Genomic DNA, 12,306 nt, shown 5'->3' with positions numbered 1-12,306 from the left:
AGACACAGCGTTCACTGCTACTGTCAAGCTGCTGAACGCAGAGTTGGGCTCTTCACTGCAGTATTGTTTCTTATTTATTACAGTATTTTACCACATCGTGTCGTGACATCATCGGAATCGTTAGAGAACCATCGAGAGCGGCTGTGAGCCATAATGCTTCAAGCGTCATCTGTAGGACTCGCTTTGAAAACACTCTCTTAACATAGCCAGACACAGACAGCTTCCTCTGTCTTCAGGAGCCTGTTTCCTGCCGAAGCCGCACTAGAGAGAGAGCTGCAGGAGACAGAATGATTCTGTCAATATCTGTACAATCTGACAGGTGTTTTTAAACTTGATGGTCTTCGTGCTCCAGACCTCCATTATACAGAGGGAGTTTGTGCTGCTGCCTTTTAAAAAGAAAATCACTAACACACATGGCATGTGCCTCATATAGAGCCAGCACTTAGAAGGGAAAGTTTTCTGCACGTTTGTCCTTGTGCTGCAATCAAAGACTGTGAGTCCTGTGGTGATCTCTTTACTGTGTTTAACTGTGCAGCTGTGATCCTCTCTCCTGCTCCAGGAGAGCCACAGGCCTGCAGGTTCTGTAGGGAAACCAAGCCCCTCGATGAATAAAGACCTGAGTACAGTGATAATTAAGGTGAAGGAAGCCAACCAATGATCCTTTAGGTTATTAGGAGATCATGTTAGAATAAAAGCAGAAAGGTATTGGGGATTTGAACACTGGCTGAGGATGTCTGTTCTTATGTTCATGAAATGTTTTTCTTTATGTTGTTTGGAAGACCTGCTTTTAAAGATCTGGTCATCAATATGTTAATTCATCCAAAGCATTCAAAATATTTTAACTCATTAAGACTGGGAAGAACAGATTCACTGTGATGAGAACAGGAGGACTCCTTTCACACTTCCAAAGCCTACAGCACTGCATTGTCTTTGCTTTTAATTTGCAGCTTGGCCTCCATCTTTAAAGATATAGTGAGTCCTGGAGACAAAGAGTGGACTTGTACTGTATTGGGAGTATGGGAGAAATATTTCCTTTAAAAAAGTGTCTCTGGGGTGACAGAACCATACTTTTACACCCATTTTCCACAAATTAATCAATGCATCAGCATACTTATATTCTAAGGTCACTGTTTACAAGTCAATAAGTCGTAAGTTAGTCATTCTGAGGTTTTATGGACTGATATGGGTTGTAGGTTAGGCCCAGTACTGTGATAAAACTAAACAGACCGTCTGTTGTAATTGATTTTCTAATACTGTTGCTCAGCATTCAATCTGTCATTCATTAGTCAATCCCAAACGACCCAATAGCATATAACAGGAGTAACAGGAGTAAATCACAAATCCTTTATCTTGTACACGTTGTACATAGGCTACTGTACATGAGAAGGATGTTCTATTTTGATATCTTGATTATTTTTATTCCGTTAATCTCTTCTTTTGCATGAAAGTCTTCAAAGACTTTGCAAGAGTGTGGGCGGCAGGAGAGGTTTGCCACCTGAAATGATGTTTCTGTGATAAATATGGATCGATCTTGAAATGAGAGGATCCTATCGGTCAGCTCTTGTCTTCGGGGGCTCCACCCCTCTGCCTAAAGAAGGGAAGCTTGACTGTAATTGGCGGACCCGGGTACGAGGCTGAGACTCTGGCAGAAGGGATATTGGGTGTCTGTTCTTTATGATCTAGTACACATTGTCAGCTTCACACGAGAGCTCTAACGATGAGGAAGAAATTCTTTAAAATCGTGCTTGTTTATCTCCTGGAATCAATTTTAGCCTCATTGATTGGTAAGTTCCATTCTGTTCAAGACATTTTTTTCTGTTTTTTCCTGTTAAAGTAAATGATGGTTTGTGTACAAAAAAAACAATTGTCAGTTAATGGAATTGTTATAATTTCTTATTTCTCGTATTTAACATTTATTTTTTATTTATATTATATTTTATTTTTTTATTATTTATTGAAATAATTTGTTCTGTAAAATCCAGTGAGAATCATCTGTATAATAATAATAACAACAATAATAATAATACATTATGTGGCTGAAAATGCAAATGTAGAAAATTAAACAACTGTTTTATCTGCAGTCTGAGTAAAAAGTTCATTTTAATGTGCCATCCGGTCCCACTATTGATGTTCAATCAAAATGAGTCTCATGTGTTAAAATGCTCAACACTTTGTATTACAGCTGTCATAAAACGAGATAGTGCTAAATATCGTCCATAGGTTTAAAAATGAAATGGCTTTATTTTCCTTTTCCTTCCTAGGTTGTGAGGACCTCAGACTGGTGAACGGAGTAAACAGATGTAATGGGAGTCAGGAGGTTTTTAAGAATGGGAAATGGGGAAGAATTTGTTATGATGGCTGGAATACAAACAGGGGTATAGTTATATGTAATCAGCTAAATTGTGGGACTTATATGCAAACTTACTATAACCGCTATAATCTCAGGAACATAGTCCTGTCTGGTGTTAAGTGTACAGGCACAGAGGCAGCTCTCCGCAACTGTATCTCTGACACAGAGGTTTCAACATCTTGCACCAGAGCTAGCACACGAATTATTTGCTCCGGTAAGACAATTTCTCATCTAAATAAAAAAATTAAAAGCTTGAAAAACAAAACAAATATTTATAAAACATATGATCTCCTCAGTCCAGCTATTGATCAGTGATAATAATATTAATAGTCTTTAGAATCGTTCTAAATTATCTATCACTAAAGAATAGAAATAAAAATAAAGGAAAAATACATTGTGCTAAAAAATGCAAAAGAATTCAGGAAACATTGATCGCACTGTAATGTTTTAGTCATTTAATGGAGATTTTTTTTCTTGATACATGAGAAAGTTCTACAGTTAGAAAGAGTTTGGTTTCCATAGTGGAGATCTTCTTTTAATCATTTTTGTTGGAAAATAGGAAAATATTTGTCCACTATTTTTTTTAAATATTTGTCATTTACTTCTTTAACAATGTAATGAGGAGAAAATTAATCATGAGTTAGGATGAAAGAAAAGTTTTAATCATTTAGTATATGTTGTTCTCAATGGTAAAACATGAGTTTCAAGAAACTTTCTAAGATTTCTTGCTAAAACTAAATGATATGGGATGATTGAATGGTGGTGCCAATAGATGATATTTTATGCAAAATATTGTGTCTAATTAGAATATCCCCAATCTTTAGATTGCAAAGACCAAAACAAAATATGAATGATAATTAAACTATGAAACTAAATGGCTCCTGATAACCTAATCGGTACATAAATAAAGTAAATTTTAATTTATATGACTGTTAAAATGTACCCATACTACTTCATGTAATTAGATTTAGTTATCATTCCCTTTTCATTATTGAGCCCCATTTGTTAACTACAGTAAAATGAAAAACCTTTACAGAAATTGTTTACAAAAACTGAAAATGGGTCATATCAGAAAACGGAACATTGCTGGTCTGAATAAAAATAATTGAACACAATAATTTTCACTAGGAGACACAGCCCGGCTCTCTGGAGGGATGTGCTATGGAAGATTAGAGGTGAATCGAGGAGGCAGCTGGAGGTCAGTGTGCTCTCAGTCTGTGGACTCCAGAGACGCGGACGTGGTCTGTAGAGAACTGGGCTGTGGAGTCTCCAGGGCTGTGCTGGGAGGAGCCTCTTCAGGACAGGGGACTGGGCCCGTCTGGGCAGATGAGATCCAGTGTCGGGGTGATGAGGAGAAACTGGCCCACTGTCCAGTCCTGAAGAGAGAGCAGCACAACTGCACACATGCAGATGATGTCTCCATTGTCTGTTATGGTAAGAAACTCACAATTTCTACTTTACAAATGTACAAAAACTTGCCATCTTAAAGCTTCTAGAGAAACCTTCAGATTTCAGGTATTTAATTACTGTAGCAATTTGAAGAAGGGACACGTTTGAATTAAAAAGTCACCAGGTTATTTGTTAATTTCATTTTTTGTAATTATTTGAGTACTTGATCAAATGAATATAAAGACCTGCAAAATATGACTAATTCTGTGAAATCTAAAGGTTACACATCTTCTGCTCTTTTATCCACACTCACACACTGTCCTGTCCCCTGTCCCATGTCCCCTGCCCTGTGTACTGTGTCCCATGTCCTGTGTCCAGGCTACACTGACTTCAGGCTGGCCAGCGGTCCTGACCGGTGCTCTGGCAGAGTGGAGATGAAGTTGGGGGCTCAGTGGGGGACAGTCTGCGATCAGGGCTGGGACCTCCGGGACGCCACAGTCCTCTGTCAGCAGCTGAACTGCGGCTATGCTGAAGCAGTCCTGGGCCCGGCCAGATTCGGACAGGGCAATGGCTCCACGTGGACCGATGTGTTCGACTGTGAGGGCACCGAGACTGAGCTAAGACACTGTCCCATCTCTCCATGGGCTCACAGCTCCTGCAGTCACAGCAGAGATGTGGGAGTCGTCTGCTCTGGTGAGTCCTGCTCTGTACTGGACTATAAAAAGTCTCAGGAAAGACCTTCCACATTGAGGTACTGTAAGAGCTACTCATTAGATCAAGTGTTTTTACTAATAAAAAAGGGCATTATTTAATTTATTCAAATGACTATTATTAGGATTATATTATTGGTATTATATTGTGGCATTTTGGGCAGTTAAACTATATAACACATACGTGATAAACTATCACAAACAGGCTTTTGTATATCTGTGCTCATTTTATATTCAGTTGTTACAGCTATTTGTGAATCTGTGCATTGTTTTCTAAAATTAGGATTTTTAGATTACTAACGCATATGTTATAGATGTATTTGCAAAAATAAGGTTATGACATAATACGCAGTTACTGAAATACGAGTGTTTGTGTAAACATTGTAAATGCTGTGATTCTGGTGAAGTGATGAAACCTCCCACAGTATTTAGATAAGGCTCTCTTTCACTGTTAAACTCCTGTCTGTCTCCTGTATTGCCTGACTCTGCCAGGAGCGGCGGGAGGGGTCAGGCTGGTGGGAGGAGCCGGGCGCTGTGACAGGCGGGTGGAAGTCTTCTCCAGCGGCAAGTGGGGGCGACTGCTGGACTCGTCCTGGACAGACTTTGCCGCCTCAGTGATCTGCAGACAGCTGGGCTGCGGTTCGGCTCTAGAGACCTCCAGCTCCTCTCGCTACGGGCCGGGCCGCAGTGACGTGTGCTTCTCGGGCGTCTCGTGCTCCGGGAACGAGACTCACCTGGGGAACTGCAGCCGCCCACAGCCGGTCAGCTGTAGCTCCGGGAGTGACGTGGGAGTGCTCTGTGGGAGTGAGTCCGTCTGCAGCACAACACTCCTGCCCGAAACACACACTGCAGATTTATAAAGAAGAAATCATTAAGAATTTTTAGTGTTGTGGATTGTTGTAGAAAACACTTCTTTCCTTGATAGAAGGTGAAAGAGGTCTCTCACTGTACTTCCTTCCCAAGAGAGATCCTGTCGTTTCCTCTCTGTGTCTCTATGAAAGAGTTCAAACACACGAGAGTGAGCAGAGTTCCTGCTGTTTTCCTCTCCCACAGAACACGGGCTCCTCCGGCTGTCCGGGGCAGAGAGCCCCTGTGCTGGGCGGCTGGAGGTGTATCACCGGGGCTCCTGGGGGACGGTGTGCGATGACTCTCAGGTGGTGTGCAGGCAGCTCCAGTGTGGGACGGCCGTCACCGCCCCAGCGCCAGTGTCCTTCAGCCAGGGCGCCGGAACCATCTGGCTGGACGAGGTGGGCTGTCTGGGGAACGAGTCGTCTCTGTGGGAGTGTCCCTCCAGACCCTGGGGTCAGCACGACTGCGGACACAAGGAGGACGTGACCATAGTGTGCTCAGGTGTGACAGCCACATTCCTCATCAGCAAAGAAAAAGATTTAGTCAATATTAGTCACTTGTGAAGGAAGGACACTCAGTGATCACGAGGGCCACTATGGCACAGAATGTGGAAACAGAATCCTTGTATTGAATTTGTAAGAAATTTAATTTCAGTCAAAGTTGTAAGTTGTTCAACTCAAATATAGTAAACCAACTACAAAACTGTCAATTGAATCACCATTTCTGTTTGAATGAAGCTGTCACAGGCTGGTAAAAAACACTAACAGCCCTGGAGAGGCTAACTATTGTGTGGCAGCTCACATTAATGATTTAACATGAAAATGAGACAAATGAAGGAAAAAAAAGTCTTCAGCCATCAGTCCTACTGTTTCACTAAGCAGGTTCTCTGTCTCACATCATAGTGAGAAGATCATTTCCCTGTTCCGTTTTTTAGAATGTCAAAATGTAAAGTTTCAGCAACATAAACACCAACATGTGATAAGAAGCAGAAGAAACAGTAATGATGAAGCTTTACTGCCTGTTCACTATGGCTTGTTCAGTGTAACAGGTTTTTATCACCAGCTACTGCAGCACCTCTTTGTCAGCTGTGATGCCTGCTGTCTGTCCCTCTCCCCTGGGCAGCACTGTGGCACAGTGGGTAGGATTCTGGACTTGTCACTGGAAAGCTGTGGCTCCAAATCCTGGGTGACTCCTGAGCAACATACTGCTCTGGTATTGCTGTATTAAAATACCCAGCTGTATAAATAGGAGCAAATGTTTGTCAACAGAAAGATTGCAGTGTAGTTAACTATCAATCTAATTAACCATCTCTCTCCCCAGAGTTCAAGCAGCTGAGGCTGGTGAGTGAGCAGTTTGAGTGCGCTGGGAGAGCTGAGGTCTTCTACAACGGCACCTGGGGGAGTGTCTGTGATAATGGCATGGAGGCTCTCGCAGCTTCACTGATATGTCACCAGCTGAACTGTGGGGATTTCAGTGAATTTTATACCCCTGACGATGGGTCAGGTCTCAAATGGCTTGATGATGTTCAGTGTAAAAAGCATGACGTGTCTCTGTGGCAGTGCTCCCATTCCCCTTGGGGAGAGAACAACTGTGATGACAGAGACGTAGCAGGTTTAATTTGCACAGGTAGAGTGTTTTACAGATAAAACTTTTCTTTTACTGCTTCCATGATTTTCGAAGCATTATGCACCTTTCCACAGTGACTGAAATTGCTTTTAAATTCCACTCCAATTTCCTTCCCCTTGTGTAATGCTTTGTACCTTAAGGATCTCTAATTCAATTCTTTACAGGTAAAAGAGCTAAACCAGCCTCCACCACCCCAAGGCCTTGTACTGAAGACCCAGATCAGCACCACTGTCCAGGTAACATCATGGTGATGGGAGACTTCTGTTTACCTGCTCTTCAGTGTGCTGGATGTTAGTCTTGTGTCATGTGAAGTAGGAGCCACAGCTTTTTCCTTATGGATGGGACCTGAGGGGGCCCCTGACATAGAATTTTGCTTTACAGTTGAGGAGTCTCCTTAGAGGTTTCGATTATCAGAGGGAATGGAGTGCGTGTTCTCCACTCTAAGTTTTCCTTGATTATTGCCTTCCTGGGTGCAAATTAATTGACCACATTTTACCAGAGTGCTTTGAATGATTGCCCAGACCCGACTCTCTGTTCCCCTTCTCCCTGCAGAGACAGAGAGGCTGCGGCTCGTGGGAGGGGTCAGTAACTGCTCTGGCCGGGTGGAGGTGCTGTACGGGGGCTCCTGGGGGACGGTGTGCGATGACTCCTGGGACCTGCGGGACGCCCAGGTGGTGTGCAGGCAGCTGGGCTGTGGGGAGGCAGTGAGCGCTGGGACAGAGGCCTCCTGGGGGGAGGGGAACGGGACGGTGTGGCTGGACGAGGTGACCTGCAGGGGCAGCGAACTCCACCTGTGGGACTGTGAGCACGCCGCACTGGGGCAGAGCGACTGCCGCCACAAAGAGGATGCAGGAGTGTCCTGTGCCAGTGAGTCTGATTGCACACCGAGTGCTGTAACTAGGATACATCAGGATTGGAGAAACTAGAGGCTCTTTCCTGATCACATCCAGTAGTAAGACAAACAATTCCAACAGTTTTTTTTCACTGCAGCTACACTTAAGTATTAGGAATTTAAAAAGTGGTTTTATTCTGCATGTAAATCTTGTTCATTCCTTCAGGACTTGGTATTGCTTTCATTTTCAGAGCCAAGCTTTACCCTAGATCATGTCCTGCTACACCTGCACAGCTCAAGATGTCTTCTATCCCATCTGTACCTCCCTGTACTGCACAAACCACCCCCACTCATGACACCTGATCATGTTGTGTCTAACAACAGCTGGAACAATATTCTGTTCACTTCTAGTCTTCAGGCCAGCACCAGCTTTATATATTATAGTTCAGAGGTTCCCAGTCCTGATCCAGGGACCCACTCTTGACTTAATGCATCCAACAAGTCACCTGGTTGGACATTTTGCCAGTATTATTTCCTGCTGAAAGCTTGAAGATTTTAAGTGAAGAAACACAGTAGTTAAAAGGAAGGCAGATCTGCTTTGGGTTAAGGATGTCAAAAGAATTACAGAACCATGATCAGATCTATTAGGACTTCAGTGATTGAATTAAGCAGGTGTGGGGATCCCCAGGACCAGGAGTAGGAGCCCCTGCTTTAGTTAACACATAGAAAAGAGATGAGTCAAAACCTCTGCACAAAATGGATTTGACTTTATAAAATTTGAATAAGAACTATTATATTTGCTACAGTAGTAACTAGATTTTTTCATTGGTTTTAATTTGCAACACATTTTGTGCTCAAAGTCATCAGTAGTATCTCTCTATAATCTCTTTTAACTTCTGTCACACCGAGAGCCAGAGAGGATAAAACTGTCCGGGGGTCCCAGCGCCTGCTCTGGCCGGGTGGAGGTGCTGTACGGGGGCTCCTGGGGGACGGTGTGCGATGACTCCTGGGACCTGCGGGACGCCCAGGTGGTGTGCAGGCTGCTGGGCTGTTGGGAGGCAGTGAGCGCTGGGACAGAGGCCTCCTGGGGGGAGGGGAACGGGACGGTGTGGCTGGACGAGGTGACCTGCAGGGGCAGCGAACTCCACCTGTGGGACTGTGAGCACGCCGCACTGGGGCAGAGCGACTGCCAGCACAAGAGGAGAGCAGGGGTTCGCTGTGCTGGTGAGTGCAGAGAGAGAGATAGTGGCATCTTGAATAGATGATTTTCAAACATTTCTGAGCCCTGTTTTCTACAGTTAACAAGTACAATATATCAGGGACCTTAACTTCCAATCATATCTGAACCTCATCATTATAAAAACATCTCACAGTTCAGTGGGGTCTGAACCTTCACATATTTTGCTTCATATGGTTTCAAGCTTGACTCAGTGATTCTTTGTGTGACTGACAAAGTCAGTTAGGGCGAGTATTATGAACCCTGTGCAGGTCTGTGGTGGAGTCCGGGCCAAACGAGTCTGAGAAGGGAGAGGCAGGAGGGAAGTCTATAGGTCCAGGCGTAGTCGAGTCCAGAGAGAGAGCTAGGCTAATAATCCAAGAAGGCAAGACGAAAGAATGATCGAAGCTGGAAAGGGGTCTGAGAGGCGAGGTCCGAAAGCGCAAGATGTCAAAGGTTGTCAGTAACAAGAGCTCAGGAAGCAGGAAGATTCCTAATACCGAGCAGTGAACAAGGTGAGCAGAGGGTTTAAGTAGTCAGGGAAGGGGTGTGGTGTGGTAATTGGGTAATGGGAGTTAATTAAGGCCAGCTGCGCTTGGAACAACATCTCCTTTGCATCAGATCATCCCCACCACAGACAACTTGGAAAATGCTCAGAAAAAAGAATATCAGTCTGTTTCCTCCTCTGTCTCAGATCCCCCAAAGCCCAGACCAGCCCCTCAGGCTCCAGGAGGCCAGTCCTCTCTGTGGACAGTCTGCATCGTCCTGGGAGCTCTGCTGTTCGTGGCTGCTGCCCTGGCCTGTGGGCAGAGACAGAGGAACAGAGCCCTTCAGAAAGGTGAGCTTGGTCTCCCCACTGTCTCTACCAGTCAGACTCTGTATTGTGTTCGACAGCACAGCAGTGCTGATCAGGAGCAGGTCAGTGGTGTCTGATCTCACCTCCACAGTACTGGTCTGGCTCTGATCTGACTATGAAGTGAAGAAATGGGGAATGGTGCCTCATTTACAAAGATATACTGGGGAATCACAGTTATTTTAAGCTGAAATAGGTTCTGTACATTGACACAGTTCAAAAAACTGTTTTTTTAAACTTTCTGACTGAGTGTGTGATTTTTTTCTGGTTAGTGAGAATGAGAAATTGTTCTCTACATTCTGACAATAACCATTGTGTCTGTGGGATATCTGATATAAACAGGCTTCTTTTTCATCTCCAATCAGCGATTGCTCAAAGGGAAATGACCTCCTTGCCCTACCAGGACGCTCTGTATGAAGAAATTAACTACAAGCTGTCCCAGCAGGGAACATACAGCCTGCACAGAAAAGGTTTGCTGCCTGTCTGCTTCACTACTGTCTTCTTCCCCAAGCTGGTGTCAGTTGTGCAAACATTATTCCTATTAGAGCAGTAGTGAGGGTCTAGTGAGGAGAGGAGTCTCTCAGCAGCTGGAGTGACTGTCCTGTCTGATCTCTGTGCTGTAGGGAGTGATCTCTCTGGAGGGCTGGACTATGATGATGTGGCAGATGAGGACAGTAAAACTCCAGGTAAGACAGGCTGGGGTCTGAAGTGGTTGTGATTGTGAGAATGAATAAAGGATTGTGAGATGAAAATTCAAGGGCACCACAGCTGAGTAGTGGTTATTTCAAAGCTTCAAGCCTTGGGAGCTATTGCATAGCTATATATCAAACAATAGTGGTTAATTGTCACAGCTGCGTATGAAACTCTATAAATTAATATGTATATAGTGCAGGCTTTGTTCTCTGCTTGCGGATATAATTGACTGAGTCTCTTTTCTCCAGGGAGTCTGTCTGGGGATGATCTGGACTATGATGATGTGAAGGAGGGTGGAGAGACCTCAGTTCCAGGTACAGTCACAGCTCTTTGTGAATGTTTGCAGAGCTGATACTTAGGCTGTTTGTCCTCTATAGGACTATAAATACATAAAACTATTATATATATAGTATAATATATAATAATACTATATACTATAATATATAATAATTATACTAATTATATACAGTAGTATAATTATGATAGCTTCTCAGTAACCCTCTTTTCTACAGATCAGTGATATCATTATGGTTTGTTTCTCAGTACCTTTCTTGGTGACTCTCTTCTCTCCAGGGGGTGTGACTGAGGGTGATCTGGACTATGATGATGTCCAAGAGGACAACGGGACCTCAATACCAGGTAGAACCACAGCTGTTTCCTCGGATCTGCAGAACTGATAGTGAGAATCACTCTACTTTAGCCAGAATTGTGTAATTTGAGCTGAAAATTGATTCAGCCTTATACTGCAGTTGTGAACCTGTGTGTTTCTGTCTCTTGCAGAGAAAGTCCTGTCTGGAAGAGTCTCCCCAGAACCTTCACTCCTGGGTGACAATGAATACGATGAGCCCTATGAGCAGAGCAAGTGACCCCCTGAGCCACAGCAACTCTCCAGACACAGCAGACCTGCAGCATCGTGTTTCATTCAGCTTCCATTCCCTTTAAACAGGCAGTTCATAACCTCCAGTTTTGTGTATTACAATTTTAGGCATTTTATATTCGGCTCTGCACTTGTTAAACTGTTCGTTTTACCATGCTGTGAATCACGAGAGCCCCCAGTGAGGTGTGGTTAAAGAGACGGGGCTGTTCAGCTCCACAGGGCTGTTCACTTCAGTTCCACAGGCAGGAGAGACAAGGCTGAGGCTGAGTCGACACTGTCTGCTGGGTTCAGATTCTGGAACTGGAACTTCTACTACAGCAGGAATAACAGAAAGTTATCATTCTCTGTGGTGAAGGACTTTTAATCTACTCTTTCGTTTCTGCCTCTCATTTCAAGTATTTTCTGTTGCATTGAATAAATTCACTCTTTATATGCCATTTAGTAACGTATAACTTTCCAGGTTTAAAACTGATCTGAGCTCTTGTCCAAGGAATTAGTGCAGTTAGATTGACTACAGGCAGCAGGGTGGAGGAGTAGTTATGGGTCAGTGGCTCAGTCCTCCTGTGAAGGTTGTGGGTTCAAATCCTTGTCTGGGCTCAGATGTTGTGTTCTGGAGTAATGTTGAGGGGGATGGGATATTTTGCTTTGTTTTCACTTTTTGATTGCTGTTTTTGATTTAATAAAAAATAATACAAATATTTTAACAAGAATTCTGGACGTTATTCTATCAGAAAAAACAAGTTGTGTTAGATTATTGATTTGATCACTGACAGGTATTCTGTCAGTTTCAGCCCCCAGTTGTACCATTTTCTATTTGGGTATTGTAGTGCCCACATATTTTTTACTGTAGCTTCACAAACGCTGGGGGCAAACCCACAGTTTTTATCAGATTGATTTCTGTAGTGTAGTTT

General features: G+C 43.6%; 1 protein-coding gene across 1 annotated transcript; it reads left to right on the top strand.

Annotated features, from left to right (window-relative positions):
* The first annotated feature begins 2,320 nt into the window (after window positions 1-2,320).
* Window positions 2,321-12,105, top strand: LOC148660055 (scavenger receptor cysteine-rich type 1 protein M130-like). The gene is made up of 15 exons (XM_088638135.1): window positions 2,321-2,564; window positions 3,479-3,784; window positions 4,118-4,432; window positions 4,942-5,253; window positions 5,503-5,799; window positions 6,619-6,924; window positions 7,089-7,160; window positions 7,477-7,791; window positions 8,666-8,980; window positions 9,667-9,810; window positions 10,191-10,295; window positions 10,449-10,511; window positions 10,767-10,832; window positions 11,092-11,157; window positions 11,299-12,105. The coding sequence occupies exons 1-15, from the start codon at window positions 2,414-2,416 to the stop codon at window positions 11,382-11,384; spliced, it is 2,919 nt and encodes a 972-aa protein (XP_088494261.1). The 5' UTR covers window positions 2,321-2,413; the 3' UTR covers window positions 11,385-12,105.
* Window positions 12,106-12,306: the final 201 nt, after the last annotated feature.

The sequence above is a fragment of the Lepisosteus platostomus genome, chromosome 6, assembly GCF_059453375.1.
Source record: "Lepisosteus platostomus isolate fLepPlt1 chromosome 6, fLepPlt1.hap1, whole genome shotgun sequence".
NCBI lineage: Eukaryota > Metazoa > Chordata > Actinopteri > Semionotiformes > Lepisosteidae > Lepisosteus > Lepisosteus platostomus.
The sequence above is the reverse complement of the archived record's forward strand: the minus strand, read 5'-3'. Positions and strand labels throughout refer to the sequence as shown.